At 41.6% G+C, this 10,354-nt stretch overlaps 1 protein-coding gene across 1 annotated transcript; it reads left to right on the forward strand.

Moving 5' to 3' along the window:
• The first annotated feature begins 2,128 nt into the window (after nucleotides 1–2,128).
• Nucleotides 2,129–9,873, forward strand: neu1 (neuraminidase 1). The gene is made up of 6 exons (XM_080525188.1): nucleotides 2,129–2,248; nucleotides 4,881–5,070; nucleotides 5,527–5,789; nucleotides 6,256–6,438; nucleotides 7,287–7,506; nucleotides 7,978–9,873. Exons 1-6 carry the CDS (start codon nucleotides 2,156–2,158, stop codon nucleotides 8,196–8,198), a joined length of 1,170 nt encoding a protein of 389 aa, XP_080381314.1. The 5' UTR covers nucleotides 2,129–2,155; the 3' UTR covers nucleotides 8,199–9,873.
• Nucleotides 9,874–10,354: the final 481 nt, after the last annotated feature.

Consider the following 10,354-nt stretch of genomic DNA (forward strand, 5'->3'; position numbering starts at 1 on the left):
TCACGTCAACATAACCCCCAAAATCCTCTAGCTTACACTTCGTCATTGCAGTTAATAATAAACGACATTGTTGAGGGAGGAATGTCGAATGTGCCTTTGCGTCAGGGAGTCTGTGTACAGTGATGTGACTAGAGCACAAGGCCCTCGGACAAGTGCTACCTTTCACTGTTGTCCAGTCTGCCTCCTTAGACATTTCTAAAGTTTAGCAGATGGTGTTGTTTTTCTGTTTATAGTACTGAGGGTATACTACAAAGCAAGTTAGTGACCAAACTTTGACCAAATTTAGCTCCAATACAGGATAACCTATGTCACGACTGTGGCTCACCCTTTAGTCAGCTAAATTACTGTAGCAACTTATACGGAGGCTTTAACCTGCTCCAGGGCAGGCTAACTGGACATTAGCCTGAATGTGTGCCCTGTGCCCAGAATCATCCCCCCTCTGACAAATAGCTGCGTAATTTCATTAAAAGCCATATGAGGTTTATTGCACGAAAGACAACTGATACACATTTATTCAGCAAATACTATCACGTGCTAAAACATGGTCAAAATGATCGCTGATACATAGCCTACTGTAGACTGACAGAGTAGAACACCATTAGAATGCATTTGATAGTTATCACATGAACAGTTTATCCAATAAAAAGTTTCCTATGGCATTAGTGAAGGGTGTGTTTTAACGGTTGATTCAAGCAAGTTCATGGATTTCAATGAAATCAGTGTTTGATTTGCTGAACATAGGTTATCGACTGAGAGGCAGCACTCCAAATGTCGATGTGTAATCTGGATCCGTGTTTGTGACGTTGAGGACGCTCCTGTCGTATTATATCCCTCTGGTCTACTTGATTTTCTTGTATATTGCTTGATATTATATACTTTTGTATAGCCCTACTGTGTGCTTGATGTAATAGTTTCTTGATGGTGATTTTGATCACTTCCCCAAAGCCTGGATATGGAGAACTATTTGGAATGTTTGCCATGAATGACAGGTGTGAAATGTAAAATGTAAATGTGTGACATGGGTTTGGGAGCAGGGTTGTATTTTTCCAAGACATTTTGAGTGACCCTGCCATTTTAGCCACTGTATTTTTATTGTTTGCTTTGTTTATACTGTTTTTAGTCTTGTGCCAAATATTTGGATCTCTGTAAATGTATTTACACATGTCTTAACACATTCCTGTATTTTTGCCTTTGCCCGTTTTTTAAATAAATGAATTAAAAATCCTAACTGATTGGTTCGTGAAAATTGTGCATTTGGGCCTTTTGATTTATTTGAATAACTGAACAAGTCATTCTGCATTTTGCCTGTTGGTTCTCAGTAGTGACAACAACACCGTGGTGCATTTCTTTAGTTATTTGGTCTAAACCGGTAACCGAGTTAAGATCCAAATACATCTGTGGTCCGAGACGGGGCGCCCTCTGTCGGCCAGATACTGGATACTGCACCTTTCCCGTTCTCTCCTGATCAATATGCTTTGGATCAGTCTGTTAATACATCTCTCACATTACCATTTGAGTCAACTTCGAATGCAGTACTTGAGTTTCCCACATTAACCTAACTTCTATACTTTAAGACGACATGTAGAGAATAAATGAGCTGTAGTAGGCTAGATGTGATATAGATGTAGGCTAGATGTGATTGACAATCAATTGGTTAATGGTGAAAATTCGTGGCCATATTGAAACGAATCGCTTAGGAATCTTCTATCTAGTAGGCTACACTACATGTTCTATGTGTTGTTACACTTGACTTATTTTAGACATGCATTCTACATTATTCTCAAAATATTGCTACTTTATCTTATTTCGAGTTTATTCTCTAAATAATCTCTCTGCTGACTTTATTATAGACATTTCGAGATTTTGAAATATTACCAATCTAAAATATCTATCTTCTCTCTCCATTTGGCTCTAGTCCTCTTCCGTAGTTTCCCTCTGTTATTATAAAAAAAGAAAAAAAGAATATTGACGACCAGTCATGTGACCACCCACTCAGTCATGTGACCACCCGCTCAGTCATGTGATCTCGGTGTTTCGACCAGATGCGGAAGTGAGGTCCTGTGACTCACTTTAACTCATTTTTCTGAATCAATTGATCAACACTTTCTTTATCAGAACATAGCGAACTAAATATTGCGGAACTTATAAAAACAGCATGTTTGCTAGGACTGGTTTTATGGGAATGAAAAGCCACATCGCAGGACTTTTTTTAGTACTACTTCCGTTTGTGTGCAAGATTTATGCCCAGGTAAGTAATCTAGTTTAGTTTGTTTTGTCCTGCAAGTGAGACATTATGAGATCTGTTTGTCCTGCCAGTGAGATATTATGAGATCTGTTTGTCCTGCCAGTGAGACATTAGGAGATCTGTCTGTCCTGCCAGTGAGACATTAGGAGATCTGTTTGTCCTGCCAGTGAGACATTAGGAGATCTGTTTGTCCTGCCAGTGAGACATTAGGAGATATGTTTGTCCTGCCAGTGAGACATTAGGAGATCTGTTTGTCCTGCCAGTGAGACATTAGGAGATATGTTTGTCCTGCCAGTGAGACATTATGAGATCTGTTTGTCCTGCAAGTGAGACATTAGGAGATCTGTTTGTCCTGCCAGTGAGACATTATGAGATATGTTTGTCCTGCCAGTGAGACATTATGAGATATGTTTGTCCTGCCAGTGAGACATTATGAGATATGTTTGTCCTGCAAGTGAGTTATTAGCTTGGCTTAGAATGAAGGATTGTATGCAATCTTGCAAGCATGTTGCATTGACCGCAGGTCTTACAAAACCATCTACAAAATCAAAACCAGCCCTGTCCTAACCTCCTTAAAGGAATCTGCACATTTGGGAAATCTCTCTGTGCCTTATCTCTGTTCTCTTAGCTCTAACAGGGGAACTTCGCCCCCCTATTCCGGTCAGTGTAAACGTCAATATGCTAACTATATTTACAAATAGGCCTATAGCCTACCAGTCATCATCATATAATATTTGGTATAGTAAGTGTTCTTATATCCTAATTACCCTGGCGAAATAGTATTGCCCCAAAATACTGGACTGTACAAAACAGTTTTTCAGTTATTTCAATTAATGTTTGGTACCAGTCTACTCAGCAACACTAAATATGAATCGGGGGTATTCCGTCAATGTCACTAAAGAAAAATCCAGGCTTATTTTGATTGTATGTTTGATTTTGATTCTAAATTTGTCAAAAGAATAAGCCTGGATTTTCCTTTAGCGACGTTGATGGAATACCCCCAGGTGAGTTTGAGTCTAAAGCGATGTCTCTATGAACACAGTGCAGATAGGGCACTTTGAGCAGTATGGTACTGTCATGCCAAAACCTGGAGGATTTGGCAGTGCCAGGTTTTGGCATGACAGCACCAGTAAATAGCCATCAACATTTGCTGAGACATCACTTTAGTCTCAAACTCACCTGATCTATATTGATCTACGTACATAAGTGTTGCCGAGTAGAGTGGTACCAGAGATAAGTTGAAATCTTTGAAAAACATTTCTCTACAGCCCAGTTTATACAAATATAATAAGCATGTGTGAAAAAATTACATGTAATTGCATCAATACTTTTTCAAAATTCTATATACTATCTGTTCGGTCATTTGTCCTTATTTCAGTACTTTCCACTTAACTTGTGCTTTTATTTTGAAACCGTGAAAACAGCGAAAAGCGAGACTGGAGCTGAGCTATATGGATCTTATTGGAGCTCAGAGAACACAGAGACTTTTTCATATTCTTCGTGTGCAACAATTCCAAAGTCAGAATATGAATTTGTTGCGATTGCTGAGCACACCAGTGTTTTCTTTCATTTTTAATACAAACTTGATTTTGGTAAGTCTAAGGTTTTGCCTTGTTTCTGATAGATTTTTCTGATAGTTCAGGCTTCCTTGACTTTTATTGACGTCTCTTTGGTCCTCATGTTGACAGACACCAATAGCAGACTCCAAATGCCAAGCCTAGAACATTATCAGCTCGCTTATGACTGCACATGTGACAGAAAACACCTGACTAACCAGGAACACCTGTCAAGCCAATGTTCCAATACTTTTGGTGTCCTGAAATATGGGGACTATGTATAAAACGGTTGGTTGTAATTGGTTAAACAAATTAAAGGTGAGAATCTCTTCTTTAACCTCATAGTAATTGTTTGATTTAAAATCCAAATGGTTGGGATTTATAGAGCTCAAACAATACAAAATGCAGCCTCTTTCCAACACAAAGTAGCCTACACAATTCCCCAAGTGCTAAATGTTTGTCCTCAAACTATCAGGACGAGTGAAAACGTAAATACTGCGGTTTATTTATAAGTAGCCCTGATCAAAGTTCAACTGTGATGGGTGAGTCGAGAAGGAAGCTATGTAGCTAAATAACAAGTCAGAAGGAATTAGCTACAGAGTAAGGTTTTCACCGTCTCTCTGCAAAGCGGCGTTGTCACTACTGCACGCGTGGGCTCCTCTTTCCTCCTGGTTGGGCTGAACTTTCAGTAAAGGTTGTGAACCTGCGTCCCAATATTATTTAATAAAATGCATATACCTTATCTCAGAGTCGATAGTACAACATGTTCTGTCTCAGCGAACAGACACATTTGCTGTGTTCCACAAAGTTGCTATTTCGCTCTCACTCCACTCTCCCAGATTGCCCAAAAATGTCCAGTTGTTCCCCTTTAACCAACTTAGAAATGATTCTGTTTTTCAGTCAGAGAATGTCAAACCCATGCGTATCGTCATTTTTACAGGACTACTTTGCTCAGATGGTGGATGAGTTGTCATCACACTGGAATAAAGAGAATGACATTGTCTTATGTCCCTATATGTTACAAGAATCTCACCTGGCTGCATTTGTAAAAATATTTGTCTATCTCTCTGTGCTTCTAGATTAATCCCCTTGTCTATGATGAGCAGCTGCTGTGGGTGGGGGGAGGGGCGGGGGAGGTGAACACCTATAGGATCCCCCTCCTGTCCTTCAGCCCCCGGGGCAGCCTGCTGGCCTTCGCTGAGGCCAGGAAGATGTCCTCCGGCGACCGGGGGGCGAAGTTCATCTCCATGAGACGCTCTACAGACAGAGGTAGAGGCTCCACACACACACACACACACGACCAGCACTCAAGTTGAGGGGGGATGGCATCCCCCCTGAAATAAAAACAGTCAAAATCATCCCCCTTCTAAAACTGCCATCCCCCCTTTCCATCCCTTATGTCATTTTATCAATGAACGTGGTAATACTGTTATTTCAACATTTGGTTTTGCGCATATTGAGTAAAATACTGTGGGCGAGGGGGGGGGCACGCACACATGCAAGGACATGTTCACCAAGTCACTGACACTGAAGTCACTGACGCTGTGGGGATGCAACGTGGCTTAAGTGCTGTACATCTGCTTCCACATTTTTCATTTACTCCGTAATTGTACCAATTGTGAATGCCCCATTCACCCTCCCCCCTCCCATAATGAGATGATGATGATGATGATGATGATGATCCTCTTGTCTTGTCTTCCTCCCCCTCCCTCCTTCCTCCCCCAGGGGCCACCTGGTCTCCCACCTCCTTCATCGTAGACGACGGCTTGCTGGCGGACGGTCTGAACCTGGGGTCGGTGGTGGTGGACGAGGAGACGGGTGCCCTGCTGCTGCTCTACTCCCTCTGCTTCCACCGCTACCACTGCAGCCCGTCCAGCACCATGATGGTGGAGAGCTTCGACGACGGCCTCAGCTGGAGCAAGCCTCGCAACCTCTCTGTCCAGCTGGGGGTGAAGAGCTTCGCACCCGGACCGGGGTTTGGCATCCAGGTGGGGGTCACAGTCAACAATCCCTTCGTATTCATGCCACTCTCACTGTAGTGGCTATTCGTCAACAAAAGAGTTTCAAACACAACACCGCCACTACTGTGCCCATGAGTTAAGGCACTTAGCCCTGAGTTACTCCAGGGAGACTGTAACCCTGTAATCTCTAATTGTAAGTCGCTTTCGATAAAAGTGTCTGCTAAATGGTTAAAATGTAAATGTTTAATAATAATAATAATAATAATAATAATAATACATTGGACTTATATAGCGCTTTTCTAGACACTCAAAGACGCTTTACAAACTGAAAAGATTGAGTAGTAATAATAAAAAGAAACAAAAGATAAATAAAATAAAGTATAGGGGTCTAATACATTTTTAGATGACTAATCTAAGTCTAAGTGTCTTTGTCGGACAATCTACTCTGTATACTGCAATAATATAGAGTGTCTCATCATGTCCCTGCTTCCAGAAACGCTACCCCCCGGCTAAGGGGCGGTTGGTGGTGTGTGGCCATGGCTCCATCGAAGGTGACGGAGTGTTCTGTATCCTGAGTGACGACCACGGCAAGAACTGGAAATATGGTGCTGCCCTGAAGAGCATCCCCTACAACCAGCCCAAACTCCCCCTGGACTTCAACCCAGACGAGTGCCAGGTATTAACAGAGAAGCTTTTTTGTAAAGGAGCCAGTTGTTCAGTCTTTCAGGTAATGAAAGCTAGCAGCACCTATGAACTGACTCCGTTTTTTGGTGTCCTCTAATTATCTGGCGAGTCAGCCATCGACGGTTGAGTTGATGTGTGTTTTACAACAATAAATACCTTTGTAGTCCCTACAGATTTACAGAAGTGAACCAGTTTGGAGACAAGTCAAACTTAGTTTGCTTCAAACACCCTGCTTCCCGGTTCCCATCTCCCCTAACCCTGCCACCCCCCTCCCCCCTGGACATTGCTGCGTTACTTACTAACCCCGTTCGTTAACTCTGTGTTCTATGTGCTCATGTTATCTTGTTATGTTGCTTGTTGTTTCTGTGTTCTCTGTTTTTCCCATATTGTCAGCGTCTTTGAGCCTCGGAAAAGCGCTATATACAGGGTTCCTGCACTGGTCTTAAAAAGCCTTAAAGTCTAAAATCCAGCAATCCAATTTATAAGGCCTAAAAAGGTCCCGGATTTCAGTTATTTGGTCTAATTTGGTCTATTAGGTGCTAGGTCTTAAAAATGAGATCCTGCAAGGAAATCAGTCCAACCACATCTATTTACGCAGAAATCAATCAAGTTGGAACCAAAAAAATGCCAATTGGCTTCCTTTTTTGTCTGTATGGCAGTGAAATCCCTAATTTCATCACCTCAAGGATGACAAAAAGCTATCATATGGTGCCGCGAATAGGTCTCAAATCCTATCCAAAGAGGTCTATAAAAAGGTATTAAATTTTACTTGTTGAAACTTGTAGGAACCCTGTATATAAATATAATGAATTATTGTTATTATTATTATTCCCTCCGTAGCCTGTTGAGATGGAGGACGGGAGCATCGTCATCAACGTCCGCAACAACAACAACTACCACTGCCGCTGCCGCGTGGTGGTGCGGAGCCTGGACGGAGGGGAGTCCCTGCCCCTGGAGCAGCTGGTGTTTGACTCCACCCTGGTGGACCCCGCCGTGGCTGCAGGGGCGCTGCAGAAGGAGGGGGTGCTCTACTTCACCAACCCAGCCAACAGCCAGAACAGTAAGGAGGACTATGGGTGGCAGAGATGGGGGTCGTCTAGTAGAGAGAGTAGGTGGGTGGGTGGGGGCACTGGTGGTGTGGGTATGTTCCACAGGGTTCCCACGGGTCCTTGAAATCTTTGAAAGTTTGTGAATTTGAGAAAAAAAATCAAGGTCTTAAAGTTTTTGAAAAAAGACATGGGTCATTGAAAGTGCTGTCTCAAACTATGCCGTGTTGGGTCCTTGAATTTGAGGGAATTGAGTCTTGAAAGTCCTTGAAAGGTGCTTGAATTTGATGTTTCAGAAGGTGTGGGAACCCTGGTTCCATTTGTGGCCTTGTCTCTTGAGCCCTTAAAGATGCATTCTGAAACTTTTCACTCAAATTCTCTCTTCTCTCTCTCTCTCTCTCTCTCTCTCTCTCTCTCTCTCTCTCTCTCTCTCTCTCTCTCTCTCTCTCTCTCTCTCTCTCTCTCTCTCTCTCTCTCTCTCTCAGGGGTTAACCTAACCCTCCGCTGGTCCCTGACCAACGGTACCTCGTGGGAGAAGGCTGCTGTCCAGATCTGGGCGGGGCCGAGCGGCTACTCTTCCATGACGTCGTTGCAGAGCAAATATCCAGAGGACAGGAAGTACATCTACGTCATCTATGAGAAGGGCCACAAGAACTATGACGAGACCATCTCGTTCGCCAAGATCCACCTCTATGGTGGACGGTAGAGGAGCAGGAGGAGGTGAGGTGAGAGAAGGAGGGAGGGAAAGGGAAGAGGATGGATGGAGCATGGAACTCTCTCAGGAAGGAAGACTCATAAGACTTTGCAATTCTGCTATGTTTTGCCAAAAATGAAGAGATGACAAAGAGACTATTACTTTGTTATGGCACCACCAACGATTTAGAATGACATCTGAGTGCCTCTTCTTCTAGGGATATTAATGATGTGGTGGGTGTAGATCAATGATTAACCTATACTGTCAAAATGGCCTCCTGTTATTTCCTTTGTTGATGAGCGTGTGAGTTACTGGCTGCTAGTGAGAAAAGCGAGCACTAGTCTCTCAGTGTTAGCCTGGGAGAGAAACGGATGCACTCTGGCAATATATATATTTTTAAGTGATAAAAGACGGATTTGGTCATATTCCTGATGTGGGCGTCGGAAGTTAAATTAGAATCTATGATGACACCTGGGTTTTTGGCCTGGTGTCTGGGACTGAGGGCCAGTGACTTCAATTTAGCGGTCACTTTCTCTCTCAGTGCCTCTGCTCCAATGACGAGTACCTCTGTTTTGTCCTGGTTGAGCTGAAGGAAGTTCTGAGCCATCCAAGCATCAATAATAATACATTAGACTTATATAGCGCTTTTCTAGACACTCAAAGATGCTTTACAAACTGAAAAGATTGAGTAGTAAAATAAAAAGAAACAACAAAATTAATAAAAGAAAGTATAGGGGTCTAATTATTTTTTATTATTATTAAATCTAAATCTAAGTGTCTTTGTAGGACAATCTAGATATAATAATAATTATTATTATTATATCTTCTCTGTATACTGCAAGTATATATAGATTTCAGGCGGAGAAGCGGCGAAAACAAGCAACGCCAGCGTCTTCTCTCGACCGGCATTTTTTGAAAAGTGAACAGTCTTACGAGTATGATCAATGTAATGTTAGCGAGCTACCTCTAAACATGGATTTGGCTGGGCATAAATGATTGAATTTGAGGTGGTAAACACAGTCTGGTTCAATAAATGTCTAAAAGACCCTTCTGGAGGGCATCAATATGGGCTTGTGTCATCAGGAGACACCGCAATATAGATTTGAGTGTCACATCAATCAATGGTGGATTTTTCCAACTACAGTACCTTGTTTTCGATAATTTTTTGTGTTTATTCAAACTATGATTCCCATACTCAGCGAGCAGCTGTGAATGTTTGGAATACCTGAAGCGATCCTGGTAGATTATTTCCTCAACGCTAATATGTTGTTTGAATGTTGCCTATTACTGTGATTGAGATAATACTTTCTCAGTAATGTTTTTCTGATTCAGGATAACAACGATGCATGTGTGCGTGTGCAGTTCTGTGTGTCGATGCTCTGCTGTTGTTCAAACTCTTGTGTTTCTAACGGCTCTTGAAATCTGCACTCCACTCATACATTGATTAAATATATGTATACTAACACCAGTGTAATTGTACAATGCAGCACAAAATAACCACTGTTTTTCAACCATCCTAATTCTGTGGTATCAACCAACCATAGCCATGGCTGAGCCAATTGGTGCCGCATGACATTTGTTGCCATGTAGAAACATGCTCTCTGGAGAACTTGGGATACCCAACTGTGGAGATTAGATGTGTTCTGTACTTCCTTCAAAAGACAGTGGATTGAATAAATCATCTGATTTCTTAAAATGTGTTAACTGTTTCATACTGTGTGAACTTAAGCTTTGCCTTCAACTATATCTTTTGGCGCAATCATGTTTAGAATATGATACTTATTGGAAGATAGATAATAGATTACATAAAGGTTCTAAAAGAATACCTCAATCACAAAAGATTTTGACACAGAAATATACTAAATTAAAGCAAAAACATCTGGACAACTTACTTGTGTGATGAAGCTATCACTGGTCACTTGATATTTACACTTCTGATCTCACACAGGCACATTTAGATTTAGTTAATTCAAAGGCATTTTCTTTTAATTGAAAGACCTAGTATTTGTTTATCTGTGGTTGTAAGTAACGAATATTAAAAACATTCAGACATTATAAATATTTGAATATTGTACATACAATCAATGACAGTGCTTATTACAGATATTATTTCTGACCAAAAAAAAACACGAGACTTGCGGACGACAGACATTCCACAAACAGTAGAC

This window comes from Nansenia antarctica (genome assembly GCF_963989245.1).
Source record: "Nansenia antarctica genome assembly, chromosome: 3".
In the NCBI taxonomy this organism is placed as follows: domain Eukaryota; kingdom Metazoa; phylum Chordata; class Actinopteri; order Argentiniformes; family Microstomatidae; genus Nansenia; species Nansenia antarctica.

Excerpts from the sequence above, each read along its gene's own strand:
- neu1 (XM_080525188.1), top strand. The coding sequence starts at position 2,156 with ATGTTTGCTAGGACTGGTTTTATGGGAATGAAAAGCCACATCGCAGGA. Across the intron at positions 6,439-7,286 it reads TCAACCCAGACGAGTGCCAG|CCTGTTGAGATGGAGGACGG; the intron begins GTATTAACAGAG and ends TTCCCTCCGTAG. Across the intron at positions 7,507-7,977 it reads CCCAGCCAACAGCCAGAACA|GGGTTAACCTAACCCTCCGC; the intron begins GTAAGGAGGACT and ends TCTCTCTCTCAG.